Source organism: Pinus tabuliformis, chromosome 3_2 (assembly GCF_031772625.1).
Source record: "Pinus tabuliformis cultivar Carrire ecotype Pingquan chromosome 3_2, CPIR1, whole genome shotgun sequence".
NCBI lineage: Eukaryota > Viridiplantae > Streptophyta > Pinopsida > Pinales > Pinaceae > Pinus > Pinus tabuliformis.
In genome coordinates, this window is record NC_142302.1 from 1,249,835,585 (window position 1) to 1,249,856,948 (window position 21,364).

Below are 21,364 nucleotides of genomic sequence, written 5' to 3' on the forward strand. Positions count from 1 at the left end.
TAGAGCAGTTTTGTGATGAGGAGTTGCTGGAAGGATTTTCCGTGGTTTCAGCCAGGAGATTTCTCTCAAACTGTGAGGTATAGCTGCTAAGGAAATTCTCTGTTGGGTAGGCCAGTTTCAGCACCCAGATTTTACTCTGATACTGCTTAATAAGAAAACCCTCAGATCGCTGCATCGGTTTTCCCGCATTGGGCTTTTTCGGGGAAATTGGTCCAAAAATAATGGTGTCATGTGGTGTGTTTGTTCTTGTTTCTTTTAGTCGCTGATATGTAATATGTTGAGCATGCATTGGTGTTTATTTTCAGTGTTTACTTTGTAAATAACTTGTTAAAGAAAAATAACAAGTAGGTAGGAATAAATCAGATAAAGTGCATGGAGGGTTTCTAAGCTAAGTAAACTTAGAAACTTCAACATGGTATCAGAGCATGATTGCAGATCACAGGAGGACTAAAAGACATCAGCAGAACGGGGCAATAGCAGCAGAAAACAACTGTCCCGAGGTGACGGAAGCTGTTTCTAGCAGTGTAGAAGCCAAGAAGTGTGACGCAGAGCCAGCCAGAGCCACGCAGAAGAAGCCGGGAGCTATGCAAAGCCTTAGAGAGGCCAGCGTCGCTGACGCAGAGCGCCAGAGGGCTGACGCAGGGCATCCCAGGGTTGACGCAGACCCATTTGGGGTGACGCAGAACCAGCGTGAGGCAGAGAGTGGCTGACGCAGTTCACAGAGGGGCAATTGCTGGAGTCTAGAAGGCGACAAAAATATTGCAGAGTGGAGCTGGTGAGGTATTGTAGTCAGAACAATACCTGACAGAGCAAGGCCAGAGGAGTTGTTACTGAGGGTTTCTAGCCGAGGAACCTGGATCAGTAGTGTAGTTGCACAAGACGATCAGAGTAGGGGGCATCTCGACAAGTGGCAGGAGGATTTCCAGGAGGGAAATTAGGACTCAGAGGGAGTCTAGAAGAGAACTTCCAGACGGGAAGTAGAGACTCAGAGGAGTCGAACAGAGAACTTCCAGGAGGGAAGTAGAGGAGCATCATGGCACTACATGGGGTAAGAGACCAGGAAGGCCAGAATCTTATCAGTGCTTGACAGGAATTGTGTCAAGAACTTCTCTTTGAAGACACTAGCTATCTCAGTCGACCCAAATGATAATGACAAGTACGAAGAGGCGATGGCGAGGGCCAAGTGCATTATCCTTGACGGAGTCAAGGATCATGTGGTACCACATATAGCTGAGAAGGAAATGGCAGTTGAGATGTGGGAGGCTCATAAGAACCTGTACCAGCATACTTTTGTGCAAGGAAGAATGTTGCTCGAGAACCAGATGAGGTCGTATCAAATGAAGAAGGGTCAAACGATTGACTCCTTCCTTGGAGGACTGAATGAGATTCAAGATTAGTTGACTGTTATAGGAATGACACTGGATCAGGAGCTTATGGTGAGGACAACCTTGAATGCTGTCTCAGAAGAGTGGGAAGTGTTTGTCCGGAGCATCTTGGGCAGAGGGACTCTCCTACCTTGGGACGAGATGTGGGCAGCGCTTCGCCAGGAAGGGATTAGACGACAGTCAAAGACAGGTAGCAGCAGCAAAGAGATCAAGGTCAAGCAGGAGGAGGAGGATGTGGCCCTAGCATCTGAGGGAAAGCAGGAGAAGCGAAAGAAGAAAGATCTCTCGAAGATCAAGCGCTTCCACTGTGGGGAGATGGGTCATTATGCGACCCAGTGCCCAAGGAAGAAGAGTAAGGGAGAGTCTTCCGAGACTAAGGCTGCGCTAGCAAGGGCAAAGAAGGAAGTTTTGACAGACGATGATTGTGCCATGAGTGCACACGCATCACTTGAGCGGAAGTGGGGAGACATCGAGCTGTACTCAGGTGGACTATAGGCGATGAGGGGCAGGATCCTCGAGGTACCCAGCCTCTTGGATTAGAACTTGCTACGGGAGCCCCGACAAGGAGTAGCAGGACTAGCTGAGTGGGTAGAGACGGATGCGGATGGAGCGGCAGAGAGAGCTACAGTGCAGGAGTCCCAAGACAATGCAGAGCTAGTAGGCTGCAGCGGTGCGAGAGGCACAGGAGTGTTGCACTAGTGCAGGAAGGCACAAAGAGGTGTGCAATGGTGCGAGATGCAAGGAGGTGTTGCAGCAGCGCAGAGGTTAGAGAGAGGGAGCACTTTTAGCGGCAGAGGGAGCTTCAACATCAGTGGGTGTTTCTAGCCCAACAGAGAGGTTAGTTGGGAGATCAGTTACTTACTTCTCAGTAATTGAGTTGCAGTGCAACAGCGGGCAGCACGATGCAGCATGATGAGAGGAGGTACAGTGCAGATGCAGTGCTAGGAGAAAGGACTAACAGCAGCACGAATGCAGAGGGAACTGTTGTACAGATGCAACAGTGGCAGTGGAAAAACCATGGGCAGTAGTATAGGAGGCAGTAGTGCAGAGGATGTTGGGCAAGAAGGCCTAGCATCAGCACGGGTATTGATGCCGGATGATTAGAGTAATACTCAATGAGGGGTATTGCTAGAGCACAGTCCTCACTAAGAGGGAGTGTTGATTTGGGGTAGCATTGGATGTGCTCTAGCCACAGAATTTGGTGGAGAGGTTGGGGCACATGATATCTCCAATACCCAAAAAGGGTTTGGGCAGATTCTATACAGATCAAAACATATTAAAATAATTAATATTTTTAATGGAGTCCCTAAGTCTAAACTTAGGGAAAATAAAATATTAATGTGTATAAATATGGATCTGTGTTAGAGTGGTCCAAAAGACATGGATCAAGCCAGATCTAATCTTAGACGTTGATTAGGGACTTAATCTCGGCCGTTGAGATGTCAACAGGAAAAGTATAAGAGGAGGCTTGAGGGTCACTTGGAGAATACACCAGAGTGATCAATCATTCTATTCTCTAGAGAGGGGTTTGCTAAGAGAGATATAATCAGTGATCGAGAGAGCAACTGAGGGGCATTGAGTACAGAGAAACAAAGAAGACAGAGATTGTGCTGGGAGAGCAGCACAACAACCAAGGAGAGTGATGCAAAGTTTGGAAGGGCTCACGCAGGGCCACGCAGAGGCAGCCAAGTGCTGCGTAGAGCACCAGAGAGGCCAGCGTGTCTGACATAGAGGCCCAGAAAGTTGACGCAAGGCCTCCTAGGGCTGACGCAGGCGAAGAAAGGTTGACGCAGGGCCAGCGTGAGACAGAGAGGGACTGACGCAGTCCAGATTAGGCAGATGCTGGTGTTGCGGAGCAGTTTTGTGCTGAGGAGTTGTCGGAAGGATTTTCCGGGGTTTCAGCCAGGAGATTTCTCTCAAACTGTGAGGTATAGCTGCTGAGGAAATGTTCTGTTGGGTAGGCTAGTTTCGGCACTCAGATTGTACTCTGATATTGCTTAATAAGAAAACCCTCAGATAGCTGCACCGGTTTTCCCGCATTGGGTTTTTTCGGGGAGATTGGTGCAAAAATAATGGTGTCATTTGGTGTGTTTGTTCTTGTTTCTTTTAGTTGTTGATCTGTAATATGTTGAGCATGCACTAGTGTTTATTTTCAATATTTACTTTGTAAATAACTTGTTAAGGAAAAGTAACAAGTAGGTAGTAATAAATTAGATAAAGTGCATGGAGGGTTTCTAAGCTAAGTAAACTTAGAAACTTCAACATGAGCCCTTCCCCCTTTTGAGTATAGTGTTAAGAAAGAGCCCCTCATTGAATATACTTTATCTCCTTGGACACACCCTTAGGATTATGATCACTTCATGACCTCCCCTCTCCAATGTGATCATCACCTTGAGCAACCTATTTGTTGCACTTCTTCCTTCCCTCACCCTCCGTTCCCATCCCATCATGAACTTGTGGCATCTACAAAGCATGATATTATGAGCAATAATTGCAATAGGGAGTTCTTAAGGGCGATCATTCACTCCACCATTGTGTACTTAGAGGGGAGGCCCCACATTGTGACTTATTTTCCTTCTCCTAGGATTTCCTCTTACCTCGCATGGAAATAATATTTTCCCACCTCCCACCCGTCTCATCCTCCATGTGATTGTGTTTGCATTCATGTTGGGATTTGCTACACATGTAATCATATAGGCGGGCATGTGCATTTGATGATATGTTGGTTGCATTGGCTTTATGATTACACTTAGCATGTGCAGTACACTATATGCATGTTAGGGTAGGATGCATTGCATGCCCATTTTCTTATTAGAACTAACATCATATGATTGTTTTCATGATAGATTAGTTGCATCTAGATTAAAATTCCACTTTAGTTTCTTGTTGATTTTTGTGGCCTAATATTAAGCATGGGTGATTATAAGACACCACAAAAACACGTTGCCCCGTGTGGTTGGTCTTTGATATGTGTAGGTAGTTGGTCTACGGTACCAAGAGATTGCTGATGTTCTCATGACCTCCCGTTTGAGTAGCTTTGAGCACTTCCGAGAGATCATGTCCTAGTTGGAGCCAGATGTTACCCACCACCTATGAGTACTGTATATAGGAGAATATTTTTCTCCTAGATGGTCCTTAGCTGGGCATCCAACAGCCTTTTGCAGTGCCTAAATAGCTCGATGTGCCATTTTCTCCGCCACATGAGCCAACCATGTGGTCCTTCGCCCATTTGTTATGAATGTATGTTTGAAGGCGGGCCTCCCGACCCCAAAGGTATGACTTTTCATTAGTTTGGTTGAGTAGTTTTATTTACTTTTCATGTCTAATTTTGGGCATGGATTTGTGGGGGGATTTGACAGAAAGAGTGGTTAGGTCTGTATTCTTATCTCCATTGCCGGATTTTGTGGGATCTCCTTTATTGGCCGTTGACTTCAGGTTGGCTCTACATGGGATATCCCGATTTTGGTTGCGTGGTCCCGCTTCCTGGTACCACCTACATCACTCCCCTTCCACTCATTTTAGCTCTGTTCATCTATTTTCCCATCTGGGTCCACATGTCTCCATTGGGTCCACAAAGGGTTTAGCCTCCCCTTCCCCTTGTCGACACCTTGGGTTGGGCTTGAAAAGATGCCTTGGAGGTTGATGCAACTAAAAAGAAAAGAAAAAGCTTAATTTGGCCACTCTCAAGAGGAAATGTACCACAAAATACAAAAGATGGTCGGGACATACAAATTTAGCACGTGGGCAAAAACCAAAACATGAGCTCTACCCCTTATCCATGGCCATCACCCTAGTTCCTATGAGCCTTAGATGAGCCCCCTCCATCATTAAGGAACCCATGATTGTTCCAACCCTTGGTGGGCGATGAACTGCCTCACCTTAAGGGGGTATCCACTGCTATATATTACACATCATGCTCTCATCCCCTGGAGCTCCAAGCAATAATGAAGAAAAATCAATAAAATGCAAAAGGCATATGAAGAAGGGTGGAAAAACAAAGGCCAAGGTAAATCATATACCACGATTTGCTCCCTCCTACACTGACATACCCAAGTTTGGGTTTCCTTCATTATAACTGCCCTTTGTCCCAACGCATGTGGCTTGGATTATTCGCTTGACCCCCACTCCATTCCATCATTATATCACTTGCCACCTTCCATTTGATGGATCTACCATGGACATGCCACAACCTTTAAAGGTTGAAACGTCCTAATAGGGTCCTTGGTTAAACCCCTTATTGAGCTTGGAGACACTTGTACATGCTAAAGCACACCATGGAAGGGCATGCCACCATGAAGTGCCCCATTGATTCTATGATTTGTAAACTCTTTTACTTGATAATTCTAATGATTTGCTGTATTGGAGGGCAAGGGGACGCATTGAATCTTATGCAGGATTGCAGGTGGGTCTCCATTTGGGGCTTGGTCTCCCTATACGGGGTCTTAGCCCTCTAGAGGGCCACATTGACAATTGTAGGGTGAGCATTGAGAGCCATGGGCCTCCAAAATAGAAAAGATTACTTCATGGATCCCAAACAACGCTCATGGATTACTCGTGTTCCACCTTTTGGATGAGGATGATGCGCCTGGTTCACCATGCCTAATCGACTCCACACTTGCACCATACACTTGGCAGATGTTCCAAGGTCCAGAGTATCTCTCTCACTGCAGGGGGATGGCTTATGTCATCATTTTAGGCCTTGTAGATGGTTCATATGCATTTTCGATCTATTTGGAGACACATGAGGATGTCCTTGTGCCCCCACACCCACTTGGGAGCACCACAGATTCATTCTTGGAAAAAAAGGGGCCAACCCCTTGTTCACCATGTTGGGAGTCTAGTTTCACGTCATGGCACCATTTGGACCTCATTAGGCCTCCTCAAAGGCCCAACAACTTACTATGTTCATCATTCTGCCCTCTTAAGAGACTTATTCTTGTATTATTGAGCTATTTGGTGGGCTGGTCACCAAAAGTATTGTTATTGTTAAACACACATGGACAGCAAAGAATAGGAAAGATAAATCATGTGAGTTCAATTCTTTATTAACAGGAGATGTACATTTATAATACAATGTTGTGACTCTTGGGTTTCAGATCCCAAGGTCTCTTGGACTGCTTAGTCTTTTCGGCTTCCACACTAACTCTTTAGGATTAGGTGTCCAACATTCCCCCCCTTAATCCGAAGGGTTATGTATGAGTCCAAGAAGAGAGCTGTAATACAAAATGTGCAAAAATGCATGGCAGCACTAGGCTGAATGTGCTCTATGAAATGTTGGTAAAAAAGGGCGGTGGTTTAAGGATGACCACCAACACTGGAACGCTTAGTGCAGTTCCCGGAACTCTTCCAAAACTGGCAAGAAACTGAAGTTTTCTGCTAGAGGAAGTGTTCTCAATCTGTGATGGTTTAAGGATGACCAACAACTCTGGAATGCTTAATGCAATTCCTGGAACTCTTCCAAAACTGGCAAGAAGCTGGAGTCTTCTGCTAGAGGAAGTGTTCTTAATCTGTGATGGTTTAAGGATGACCAACAACTCTGGAATGCTTAATGCAATTCCTGGAACTCTTCCAAAACTGGCAAGAAGCTGGTGTCTTCTGCTAGAGGAAGTGTTCTCAATCTGTTCACGGGCATCTTTGTCTCTGGCTACAACTCTGAAACTGGTGTGGCAGGTTGTGGCTCAGGCTCGCTTGATGTGACTTTGAAGCTTGTAGATGACCATCATTTCCCCCCCTGTCAGGTACAAGGTGAGAAGATGGAGAAGACTCAACTGCAAGACTGTTCAATACTCTGGAACAAGTTCTAACATGTGTTTGGAATATCTTCTTGGCTGTTGATGCCCATTGCCAAGAAGCGATCCATCCAAGATGAATCTTTGTTCTTGCAGGACGTTTGTTTTTGAAGCATCTGTTTGAAGAATGACTAGTTTTATGACAGTGCTTACATGGATGAAGATCAAAACAGTGATCTTTCAAATGGCCAACTCGGTCACAGTGTTGGCATTTCACGATCTGTTGTTTTTGTTGTTGTTGTTGCTGTGGAAGAGGGGCAGAATCTGGAACAGCTGAAGCTGAACTGTCATAAATGAATCCAACACTCTGAAACTGAATGGGCTTGGCATAGTCTGGAATATGAAAGGACAAGTCCTTGTCATATCCAAGACCAGTTCTGTGCTTGTTGTGGACAAGTTGTTCCCAAGGTCTGATGATGGGCTTGGGAAGTGCAGATTGAGTTTCTGCATTTGCTTGTACACTTGCTGCTTTATAGGATTCTGGATCTGATTGAATTGTAATATTATTGTCTTGCTGTTTATGGGAGTCTGTTTCAATCTTCTGAACAGAAACAGGTTCAGAATGATGACTCCACTGCTGTAATTCTTTCTGCTGCAGTTTTGATTCAAGCTGCAAAAACTCTATCTTTTCTTGTGCATATTGCAGACATGTTTGAATGTCTGAAAGAGAGGCTTTGTTAATTTTGACTGTGTTGTTAGAAGTGGACATGATTAGAGTTCTCAATAATTCTAATATTCTTTCAAGCTTAGCCATTTTCTACACCTTAAAAATCTCCAAATCCCACAGAAAAATGTAAGCTGCTAAATATCTTCAAGTTGCACAAGAGAGCCCTATAGCTTAAAGGGAAAAATCAACCAGAGATATCTTGAAACTGTCAAAATTATACAAATATCACTAGACTTTCAGAGATTCTGTTCTTTAAATTCAGCAAATGTTAGGAAGAACAGTGGCTGTAGATAAGTGTAACCACAAAAAATACAAGTTTGTAGCCTTGGGGCTAGATCATTCTTTATGGAAGTCGCTGTAGAAAATACAAAGTTGACCTATGCAGGTCAGGAACCAACTTTAGAAAGATTGCTTTAGGTCTGGAACCAACTGTCTTCTCAAATTAAAGCCACAGAACTGAAACAAAGTTTCTGAAAATAAACAGGCAAGAACTCTTCGACTTCAATCACCAAAATCATTTTAACCAATTCAACTTGGCATCTCTAAAAGAGTCTGCTACAGCAAAGATAATATGGACTTGTGCAAAATACAAAGCATTCGACTTTCCAACAATAATTTATCAACCACCAAAGTATGCACTCGGCCTTTCTAATGGAGGAAATACATATCTTGTCAAAAAAAGTGGTGCGGTGAACAGTGTATGAATTTCAAAACCCAAACACGAGCCAGTTGATGGTTTCCTTCCCACACACGCTGCTTATCAGACTTCGGGCTTTTTTTGTTGAGACAGCAATCTTGTCAGCAACGACAGAAGTAGTATTGAATCTTGATTCTGGTAACGAGTTTCTTTCTGAAGATTTCGTGGAAAACTTGAAGCGGATGGAAACTCTGTACGGAGCAAAGGACTTCGTTTCAACTTCTCAGCTCAGTTTGCTGCGGCCTGGCGCTTTCTATTTGACTAAAGTAGATTCCGGCGTTTCTATTCCCCCAAAGTTATTAGTGCTGAACAATGCATAGACAACTCGGAAATAGATATGGACAGCGTTCAAAAACTGCACCAAACAATGTCTCAAAAACTGCGTCAACGTGCCTCTTAATACCGCTGCCTCTCTTAATACCAGTGTTCGAAAGGGAACGTGGTATGATGGTGTGTAATTGTATTCATCATAGAAGAATAAAATTACATTTAACTTATGTACAAAGTGAGTGCATTCTGGTAAGCATTCAACATCCACATTGAGGGACAATGTTTTACGTTCAAAACCTTAGGCCACGAGATTGTGAAAAAATAAAAACAGGCATGTAGACTTGCTTAAAAAACCCAAAGAAGCATCGTACAAAGGCCAAAGAAGGGCGCCCACTCATGCATTATTGGTCAACAAATCCAGCAGGAAAATAATAAGGAAAATGGGTGCAGACATTCCGTAATCAAAACCTTGAGAGGAGCAGAGGTGTGACCCACTAAGCCTCACGATGAACTGGCGGCAACCCCAGATCTAAAAGCGGTGAATGCAGTATAACCATCCCAGCATTCAAATGTTACGCGGATCCCATATTCGAAGCACTGAATCAGCCCCGCCTGCAGCAATTAGTGAAGAGCTTTCACCACCGATACATGTTCAGATAATTCTAGTATGGCTTGGTCAATTTCCGTCTCTATTATCCGGGGCGCATCGGTCATTAACAAGTTACTAAATTCTCTACCAACTTCTCCAGCAATAATCAACGCCTAGAATCAATATTTCTGGACAGATATGCGTATACCTGAATTGCAATTATTTAAATTTAACAGTTGGGAATATTTTTATACCTCCAGCCTTTATTATCACAACTGCGATACCATTATGATATTCCGCTGTTAATACAAACAGCAAAACTGCATTACATCAACACAAGACAACCAGCCTCCAATACGAATTACAACTATAACCGCGCTTATATGTAACAGCGGCCAGCAATATCATCACTATAACATATATGTTAATTGATAAGGGACCACGCCAAGCAATCGGAACCAGCTCCAATGGGAACGCATGACACGTTAATTAGATAAGGGACAGCTCCACGCGGAATAGAGAAGGGAATACATGATACCTCGGCATGTATATTTAGACTGATCGCGCCATGGGAAAACACCAACCAAGGATTCATATACAACAGTCGATTGCGCAATGGGAACAGCAACCACGGATTAATATACAGCTTCAACCTTCAAATTTAATGCCGGTTCTAACCTTCGTAAACGCCATCCAAATAAACATGATATCAACTCGACAGTTCCACAATCCCGCGCCGGTATAGGTTCAACCCATGACAGTAACATTGGCATACGAGGAGCTGGACCTTCATCAATGGTGGCATGTCAGCCTCAGCGCTAAAACTGGAAACGACACTGCTATGATTTAATATACAGCAGCGTCTTCTATGCAGAAAGCAGCATTTTGTATGTATGTGAATAATGCGTTCGCCTCAGAGCTGTCACGTTTCTGTTGCACGACCAACGCTTCTCACTCTACCTGGCCCGTGTTCACACTGGTAATTTTGTGCATGCAGCAATGCAATTCACTGAAAAAACGCAGAGGATAGAGGCGTTGATGACAGAGGCGTCAGAACAGTTAGCGCAGAGCGACCAGCGGAACCGATGGGGAGAGCGACAGGGTGAGCGTTAGACTCATTAGACTGAGAATGGCAGAAAAACGCATAGATGATAAGCGCAGAGAATTGTCAGACAGTAGAGGCGCAGGTGTAATGATGCTCTGTATTCAGAAGAACAGGCAGGCACAATTAATGGAGCGTTACAGGTAATGAAGACTAGGCCAGCACTATTCACGGGAGCTCAGACACAGAATTATGGGCAGAGGTGCAGGACTGACATGCACATAACAGGCCACAGAAAAACAAGCGGCTCTAATACCATGTTAAACACACATGGACAACAAAGAATAGGAAAGATAAATCATGTGAGTTCAATTCTTTATTAACAGGAGATGTACATTTATAATACAATGTTGTGACTCTTGGGTTTCAGATCCCAAGGTCTCTTGGACTGCTTAGTCTTTTCGGCTTCCACGCTAACCCTTTAGGATTAGGTGTCCAACAGTTATTATACACATTATTTTATTTTAGGGGCTCAATTAGGGAAATTTAGCTAAATCGAGTTTATAGTGTATAAATAGAAGTGAGATAATTTATTTTCATCATCATCACTTGGATAGGGTTATTTTCTCTTGTGAAATTTTCGCTATCCGTTTTGGAGGAAGAGTTTGGATGTTATGGATGAATTTTGATGTTTGGATATCTCTCTCTTGTCTTGGAGCTTCATTATTGGCATAATTTGATGATTGAATATCCTCATTTATACATGTAAGTACTCTTTTAATGCTTATTCTTTTCATTTACTTTTGTCACATGAATGTTGCTGGGATTTTCGCTATACAAGTCTGAAATTTACTGTTGCTCTATATGAAATTGTGGGAATTTTTTATTCTTTATTGCGTTGCATCATGTCATGGGCCAGGTATGAATATATGAATGTTCCTAGAGATAATTTATGTTAAATACATCTCGATAAGTCATCATTTATTGCAAACTGAAGTATAAAGTCCTTGTAGCAGTTTTCTCATGCTCTAAATGCCATGCGAAGTTGTTGAAAGCTTCCCTGATTGGGTGAATTCTTCCCAAACCATAAATTTTCCTTGACTCCATCTCTCCCAAAGGACAAGGCATTAATCCTCCATTGGTGATCATTTTCAACGCTTATTCTTTTCACCTCCCTCTTTTTCTAGGCCTAGCCTACATAGGTCACCTAGGGCATCAATTATCTCATAATTTAGCCATTCAAACACTTCGATTTTTGGTCCACAATTGTGTTTAGGTTTGCTCTAGAGTCCCTCTAAATTTGAAGAAAATCTGATGATGGGATCTCGAGATATAGCAAGCCCTAGCTCAAAGACCATTTCTTGCCCTAGTTTTCCCTTGGCCAGTTTCTTCATTAGGATCATTGAATTCAAACCTCAAAGAAAATTTGTCCTTTGATCCTCTTCTCCTCCCTAATTACGTCAAGCCCCCGATTGGGTGATCAACTCCATACCCTTGACCTCTTTTTGGGTACGCTTGGTACCGTGTGGTCCCACAACCTATTGATGCTAATTCCACAAAGATCACACAAAGACCAATTCTCCATAGGGATTTCCAGGCCTAGGAATCATCTTTGTTGGATTTATTCCCAAACCCTAGCCTCGAGAATCCTCTTATCCCTTCCTAGAGAGTTATCACCTTGCTTTCTGAGCAAGAAAGCCATATAATTGAGTCCCTCTTGTGAATAGGCCTTAGGAATCACTCTTTGCCCTCTCATTGTTCCATTCATCCAGTAATTCCCCTTTATACTTGGTCTCCTCCCATCGGTGAAAGTCAATAAAGAGCAAGGAGCTTTCGCTGAGGTGAGAGTGGGCTATTGCTCTATTGTTGTCCTTGACCTAGTAGTTGCTCTATAGAATCCCCTCCTAGGACCCATGCTAGTTTGAGCGGTAACAAGGCCCACTAGGGAGTTGGTGGGTAATATATGTAATAACTAGGGGTAGTGGGCATAGAACACTAGGGATACTCATGAGAGTATATATATACACAAGTATCATTGTACTGGGGATATGTTAGATATTGTATTCTAACAAGTGTAGTTTGTGGAGTGATTAGGTTTTTATCTATATTCTTTGTTTTTATTATTTGTATGGATCCACTTGTTATTTTGAGTTTAAGGGTTTTATCTTTCATCTATCAAGGTTCAAACTTTACCATTTTTTCTCCAATCTTATGCTTAGTGCTTTTGGTTGTGATGATCACTTGAATCCTACCTTCAAATGATGGGGAATGTGGTTGATTAGAATGTATGAATGTTATAGAAACTTAACTAGTCACTGAACCGGGAAAACTTCTAAAACAGGAACCTGTCAGAACCAGACCAAAACTGGTAAGAAAACCAAATAAAAAAACTGGTCAACCAAAAACACATAAAATATTCAAATTTTTGAAGAAAAACATATATATTCATGTCCATGTGAATCCAAACCATTTATTCACAAATAAGCAAAAATTCTCATTTATATAGCACGTAAAGGTGAACATAACCAAAATAGCACAGAATGCAATCCATCTCTGAACCAAAAATACATCAACAAATAGGCTTTAGATGGCCTCTAGCATCCCAATAAAAATCATGCTACAACAAATACCTACATATCATCATTTCATTGCCTATATTGGGATCTTCGTCATCAATATCACTCTCTAAGCATAAAAATAAGATAGAAAAAATGTAGCATGTCAAGACAAGATTATATTTGAGTGATGGGTGCATTTTTAATAGGTTCATGATAGAGGAGTTCGACAACCAATGCCACTAACATCAAGGTACATAGAGGGTTTGGTGCTCTTGATTAAATATTAGTTCCATACCCTCTTACATGACAAAATCCAATGGAAACGTTGCAATCCCCTGAATCCTGAAGTCCTGAAACACTGTTAAGTCTGTTGGATTTTGAGTGAGATCTAAAATTTTATTTTTTCTATATGAAATCCAATGAGGTTGGAACCACTCTTAAACATCTTGAGTCATTTTATGGTAATGTTAAAAATTTAAGTAAAAGGATGAAAATGAGAGATCAAGGAGAAAAAGGAGAATGCCAATTTTAGTAGGGCATACCAAGAATTGCATACCAATAGTAGGGCAGGTTTGACTATTAGGTTGCCCCAATGAAAATTTCTTGTTTTTTTTCAATTTTTTTTATGTTTGGAACGTCTTTGGTCACATTATATGGAACCCGCCAGTTTGGTACAAAACTAGCGGTTCAGTGAAAAAAAGGCCATTTCTGGCTCCAACCCTCGAACTGGACCAGTTTGACCCCCAAACTGGTTGGATTGGGTGGTTCCACCGGTTCTCATAACACTTGAGGATATAGAAAGAGAAAAGTCCAAGATTTTGGACTTAATGGTACATTTTGTAACATTTTAGGGTTTGTGTTGGCTTCAATTAGACCTTATTGACTTATTGTTTCCTGCCAGTTGTTGTCTATTTCTTTTCTTTATTGCACTTTAGCTGAACTTGTGAATCCTATCCAATGTGTTTTCAAGAAAACACTTGTTAACGTTAATGTTGATGGCAGCATTAACTGTATAGATACAGAAGTTGCAATAACTGCTATTTTCCAGTATCATTGAACTTTTAAGTTCTATTCAGATTTGTTGCATAGTGGTGCTTTGTGATATTTGTTGTTTGGACAATTTGAGATTGTATGCTATATAGACTGTTTATTTCTCTGAAGTGGATTTTGTGAAATTTCTATAAAAGAGCTATGTCATTTAATGTCTTTCACATTTGACTGTGTTGGCTTTTGACAGTATATTGAAGGGAAAGAAGCTGAACTTCATGCAGCTCGGCAGGCTGGTCTTATTGATTTTGTTGCTTCTGCACTTCCTGCTTCACATACATCAAAGCCAGAAGCTTGTCAGACAACAATCTCACTGCTCCGAATTCTGAAAGTGGTGTTAGCATTAGCTGCCAACCGTAGCTATTTCCTGGCCCGCAATCTTTTGCCACCTCTTATTCCTATGCTGTCTACAGCTCTTGAAAATTATTGTACAATTGCAGCATCAAATAATAGTTACAGTGGGGTTGCTGGAAACTCAGTTCCTACTTCATCGGATAAAATTTCCGATGAGAAATTAGAAACAATAGGTGAGGTGTTGCAAGGTCTTTTGTGGTCCGTTGCAGCTATAATGGCTCATGCTTGCTCTGATGAACGCCAACTACAGATGCAGGATGATATGGCTGAATTAATTGTGGCATGTAAAGTTATTCATAATTTGCGTGACTTGTTTTCTCTTTTTGACAGACCTCAGATAGAAGGAGCCCCATTCCCAGCTCCTGTATTGTTGGGATTAAATTTATTGAGGATTTTGACGTGTCCAAGAGGAAATATTTCTTCCATAGACTGGGAAGCACATTCAGCTACTATGGCCAGATTGCCAGGAGCTCAGACATTTGGAACTGCAGATTATGAGGGGAATGTGGCTTCCCTGCAGGGTTCCCATTCCAATAAATGCTCAGAAAAAGAAGCTGAATTTAGTTCCCCTCATCGCATTGTGAAGGATACCCAGATACCTGACCTCATCTATAATAAAAAAGATGAAACAACGAATGGAATGGCTAGTGTGGGGGAACATGATAGACTATGTAGTGCTGTCCGGGAAAATGATAAAGACATTACACTGATGGAGTCTGTGGTGTTAAATAAGACAATGGTTGATCTGGAAAGTGGTGTTGGTGGAGAATGCACAATATCCTGTGCCTTGCAAAAGAATGCTAATGCAAATCTTCTTGAAGAGACAACTTTTGAATCAAATAATCCTGTACCACCTAGTGCCGATGATAAGAAATTTTTGATAAGAAAGAAAAGCATAAAGGCTGGAGTAATGCCTGATCGTTCTACAGCATTTCTAGTTTCAGTTATAGCTGAAACTGGCTTAGTAGGTCTGCCATCATTGCTGACGGCTATTCTTTTACAGGCAAACCCTCGGTCAAATTCTGAGCAGGTATGCCGATAGATATTGGACCATGCACTAATGCATTTGACACTGCTCTCATGTGTGACTTGTAATTTTTTTTACAGGCTTTTCCAATTTTGTTTAATTTATGATGCTTGCCTCCTATTGTTTGTTTCCCCTTCATTCTGTAATCTTATTGACAGCATTGCAAAGTGCCATTATGACTTTGTTTCTATTTTGCTTTGCTTGTCAATGAGTTGATTACCACCCAAACTCTTACTTTTAGTGATGAAAGTGCTATAGCACAAGTAAGACCCCAGGGGTACCATAGACGAACTACTCACTATCACCATGGTCACCTCTTCACACACTTTTGGCCGGCTTTCGTCTGGTATGAGGGAGGTATCACTGAGAAAACTTAAACTTATAATATAATTGACACAAGGAATGATAATAAGACTTAGGAAGGAAAATGTGATTACTTCTTTGTTCTTGAATAAATTTCCGATTTGTTAACAGTGAAAGAGTTGAATTTATAGTTTGTAGGCTGTTTGAGTGTTTGATTTGTGCCTATTACAACAAAATGTAGTACCTAGTGCAAAGATTCATTGGGTGACCTAGACAATTGCAACACATGAGAGTGTTACCCCTGTCATCTAAGACACATGGCTATATATAATTTATCCATAATGTGAATTCTGCCCATACTGCATGGTGCTGGGTGCATAGTGGTATGCCTAGTCGACTAGACTCATTCTATGGGGTCGACAAGGCTTAGGCTTACAAGTGACGCAACAAAACTGCATCTTTACATAATTCGCGCGTGGACCTGTGGGTTATGGGCCCACGTATACATCGGAAGCATTTAAATTAGCGGACTTCACAACAAACCCTGACCAATCACCGTCGGTCCTTCTTTGACTTTTCCTTTTGTCAGGCGCTTCAATCCATGCCGTCGATTTCACTCCTCCAGATCCAACAGATATTGTGTCGTCCGCTCACCAACTAACCCGGATGATCCCCACTGTTGATGTGACCCGTCTAATCAAATGGCTGTCACGCAATCTCGTGTAGATTCTTGCATGACTGATATCAGGTTGAGAGCGCGTGAGATAAGTAGTTTTCTCGTGCTACGTGTCGGCCGCTAAGGGTAATCATGTGAAATTTTATAATACCACTTACAACTTTTAGGGCGCGCGAGATACTGCTTACCACCTACCGAATACTATCCACGTGCTTAAATCAAAACCTTTAAGAAAGACGCTTAACCAAAGGTTTAGCGCTTAATCTCAGTATTAACTCTTAAAGCTAATCAACTGTGATTTACCAATAAAATACATAAACAGAAATTAATACCCGATTAGGGTCCAGAACGTCGATACACAGTCATAAGAGAATTTCTGCACCAAAACAGTGCGTCCACACCACACTTCAATCAATTATTCAACAAACTAGAAATTACAGAAAAATTATTACATATGCCCCATGGAGTGGCGGCTTCTACCGGGTCTTACATTGATACTGGGCCTCCTCTACTACGCGCTCACACTTACAGTTAAATAGAGTAACGCAATACGGATCGGATCAAGTGAGATCTAATCAATCCCTATCTTCGCTCACATCCCTCAAAATATACGTAAAATAACAAATTGCAAACAAACTCAATCAGATTTAGAGGAAATCTCGTCCTCATGCCATGCATTCTCCTTTTGGAAGGTTCCAAAATTCAATTTTGACTTGGGTCGTTGATGCTCCTGCGTCAGACTCCCGAGGTACAAAAATTTTATGACCTCCTAGTCATATGCCTTCTTCATCCCCTAGCAATTCTACCCACATCCTCTGTGGAATTGTCTTTATGATCTTTCCGTGAGTTGCAACAAAACCTCTGCAGTAACAAGTCCTCCCTGCTACACGATACCTCACCAAGCTTCTCTCCTCTGAGCTTAGTCTTTCGGCATCTCTTTGGTTCTCTCTTCTTTGGAACCATTTGAGCACTCTTGGCTCTAGGTTGCTGCAATCTTCTCACCTTCTTCTGCCGCTATCTGTACGACAATATAAGGACCACAAACTCACCAATCTTCAACATAATTGTACCTCCTTCTTTTGCACTCGAACTCTTTCTCGCAGGAAACCTTTCCCTGCTCTGATACCACTTTGACACAACAAAACTGCATCTTTACATAATTCGCGCGTGGACCTGTGGGTTATGGGCCCACATATACATCGGAAGCATTTAAATTAGCGGACTTCACAACAAACCTTGACCAATCACCGTTGGTCCTTCTTTGACTTTTCCTTTTGTTAGGCGCTTCAATCCACGCTGTCTATTTCACTCCTCCAAATCCAACGAATATCGCGTCGTCCGCTCACCAACTAACTCGGACGATCCCCACCGTTGATGTGACTCGTCCAATCAAACGGCTGTCGCGCAATCTCGCTCAGATTCTTGCATGACCGATATAAGGTCGAGTGCGCATGAGAAAAGTAGTTTTCTCGTGCTACGTGTCGGCTGCTAAGGGTAATCGTGTGAAATTTTAGAATACCACTTACAGCTTTTAGGGCGCTCGAGATACTGCTTACCACCTACCGAATACTACCCATGTGCTTAAATCAAAACCTTTAAGAAAGACGCTTAACCAAAGGTTTAGCGATCTCAGTGTTAACTCTTAACGCTAATCGACTGTGATTTACCAATAAAATACATAAACAGAAATTAATAACTGATTAGGGTCCAAAACGTTGATACACAATCATAAGAGAATTTCTGCCCCAGAACAGTGCGTCCACACCACACTTCAATCAATTATTCAACAAACTGGAAATTACAGAAAAAATATTACATATGCCCCATGGAGTGGCGGCCCTCTACCAGGTCTTACATCGATACTGGGCCTCCTCTACTACGCACTCACACTTATAGTTAAATAGAGTAACACAATATGGATCGGATCAAGTGAGATCCGATCAATCCCTATCTTCGCTCACATCCCTCAAAATCTACGTAAAATAACAAATTACAAACAAACTCAATCAGATTTGGAGGAAATCTCGTCCTCATGCCACGCATTCTCCTTTGGAAGGTTCCAAAATTCGATTTTGACTTGGGTCGTTGATGCTCCTATATCAGATGGTGGCTCATGTCTCATGAGGGAGGCTCGAGTTGAGGATTATCAATTGCAACCATAGCCTATAGGGGTGCCAACAAGAAACATCAACTCGGGAGTCAGTGAAGATAGCGGCGAGGCTTGAGTTGAGGTAATTTTACAACAGTGCAAAGCTGCCAATAGCTAAAGGAGGATCGAGGTAGTAAGGCTGAACAAGTGTACCATGTACACTATAAACTTATAAAGAAGCAACTATAGAGAGAGTGAGGCTTAGTATATGCAGTGTTGAATGAGAGAAGTGACGGATGTGACAAATGGAGCGAGGATTTATACAGTGTTGAGTGTACACAATATAGGAGGTGGCAGACCGCCAACAGAGAACAGATTCTTGAATGGATTTGGATGCCAAAGCTTGGATAGCTAACAAACTTGTAGATTAATGATTAGAAGGGGATGAGCCAAAACTTGACGCATGCTTCATTTTTGAATTAAAAAAAAACCCTAAATTAACCTTTCTGTCGAACCTAAAATAAAAAATTCATTTAAGTTTGCCTTGGGGTTCGAATTCAGCTTGAGGTTTGAATTCATTTACGTTCGTTATTAGCTTCGACATTTAGGGTTGGCTAACCTAAACAAACCTCCAATTTTTTTCAAGTTTGCCAAATTTTGACCCTGAAGGTTTAGGTTCGGTGAAACTTGTGACTTAGACTATCACCTCAACAACTACTCCCATCCTTTTAATGAAAGACACACTCCAACATGAGGGAGGCTTCCTTGGGAGGATTTAGGGATCAGGTAAACTAAGGATCTTAATTTAAATGCCCATTAAGGACCTTACAACAAATTCCACTAGATAAGGGTATGGCAAATTAGGGTTCGCAATGGATGAAGTAACTTCAAGACTTGGGTTCAAAGGACCTATGGGGCAAATCTAAAGGCTAGGGTTATCCTAAGGAGTCTCGAGTAGGTTACTTGAACACACCATGTAATGAACAAAGTTCGTAGACACATGAATATTCAAAATATCTGGAATATAGGAATATCCATCATAAGACTAGTAATATTTATATATGAATGTTTGAATGTACAAGTGATATCTTTGGTTAGAAATGAGGGCCCTTATTTATATACCTAGGAAGGTGCCCTTCCATGAACAATCATGTCCTTTGAAACATGACTTTTCCTAATTATTAATTATTATTATTAACTATTATTCCTTATTATTTATACATATTTATGTTCATAACATTATCTTCCCCTTTAGAAAAGCTTTGTTCTTAAAGCTTATTGATGAAAAGGGTTGATGTCTTTTTCTATTTTGTAATGTCTTCTCATTTCTCAAAACTGTCATCTTTGATGATACAAAACGATATGAACTTTTGAGTGTGGTACATTGCTGTACTGTGAAATGATCTAACCATCCTAAATCAATTTTTTGTGGAATGTTGCAATTATAGGCCTTCCAAGATGAAATATTATCATGAGACTTGATGATACTGATTAATGTACATGCTCTTGGAATTAGGATGTTGATAAGGAGTTCTTGTGATGTGCTTTCCTTTTTAACATACTTTTAGCATTCTCTCGACTTATTTTTGGCATATGATATTCATCACATATTGGTGCTGTTGGTTTGATTACTGGGTTTGAGATGCTGCATTTGAGTATGTCTTCATTTAAGTTGGACTAGAATCTTTCCGAATAATGATACTATCTGGAACAATGTTTGTTACCTTTTATTCAACTTGGATTGTTACCTCTAAATAATTCGATGCTTCTTTTGTGATAAGTTCTTCTAGTATTTTCTCCAATGGTTTCTTATCATTTTTAAGTTTTAATTTGAGTGAGTAGATTTTGATTATGATTTGTGAGATGTAAGGGTTTTCGAGTTTTTGATTCAACCTTATGTTGACATTCAAACTTCTCATCTTTTAAATCTTTGATTTGTTTTGATAACCTTTGATTAAGGTATTTAAAGCACAAATTTTCTTCTTCCTTCTCCTATAAATTCTTGTTGAATTTCTTCTCGAGACATCCCTTTTCTTGTTCTAATTTTTGCTTTGTAGCTTTGGACTTCTTGACCTTCACAAGTAATTTTCAACTATGGTCCCTTAGACGGAAAATTTCCCCTTCCTTTTCTGTTGACTCCTTGTAAAACATATCTTTGAGATCTTTATGTTTCTTTTCTAATACCTCATTTTTATGTTGAAGTTTCGCGAGTTTGTTTTCTAATCCTCTTATATGCATATGTTCATTATCTTGATATTCTTCCATAATAAATATTTGTCCACATGCTGGACAACCACGTTTGTGGTTTTTGAATATCGATCGAAACATAAATTCTATTTCACTAAAAGGGCATTTAGTCCAAAATGTTGAATTATTTGTGGACCTCTTTTTCTCTTTCTTGGCTTTTTTTAACTTCTTAAATATTCACTTATATATATATATATATATATATATATATATATATATATATATAATGAAATGATATTTTAGTGTCCACGAGACTAAAAATAGTCTATGGGACCATTAGTTCCCTGCTTTTCGCCTTTTGCAATTCAATCCTTTTCTTATTCAAATTGGTGATGAACTGGCCCAACCTTCCAACAATCCCCTTGCTGAAAAGATAGTGCCAAGAAACCGATGCTAACATATTCTCTTAACTTTCTCTGATGTCTTTGAATGCATCACATTCTAAAATGACATGTTTTATCGATTCCACTGCCCCAAACGTGCAAAATGTACACACCCGTTCTTCCCAAGCTTCTTTAGGCCTTTTCCACTGCCCTATTTCACATCGAAGTTGATGCAAGTTGTTTTTTTTTTTAAGGGTGGTTCATGGACACTGGGTGGGTGCTAAACCCACGGGAAAAATCT

General features: G+C 41.2%; 1 protein-coding gene across 7 annotated transcripts in view; it reads left to right on the forward strand.

The window, feature by feature from the left end:
• Positions 1-21,364, forward strand: part of LOC149185264 (uncharacterized) — a 361,912-nt gene that overhangs the window by 195,508 nt on the left and 145,040 nt on the right. For all 7 annotated transcript variants that reach the window (XR_016257370.1, XR_016257369.1, XR_016257371.1 and 4 more), the window contains one exon: positions 14,235-15,428. Coding sequence is in view for 3 of the 7 variants with exons in the window: in XM_089417869.1 (XP_089273995.1) it covers positions 14,235-15,428 (1,194 nt within the window). In the remaining 4 variants the exon portion in view is untranslated. The remainder of the gene's footprint in view (positions 1-14,234; positions 15,429-21,364) is intronic.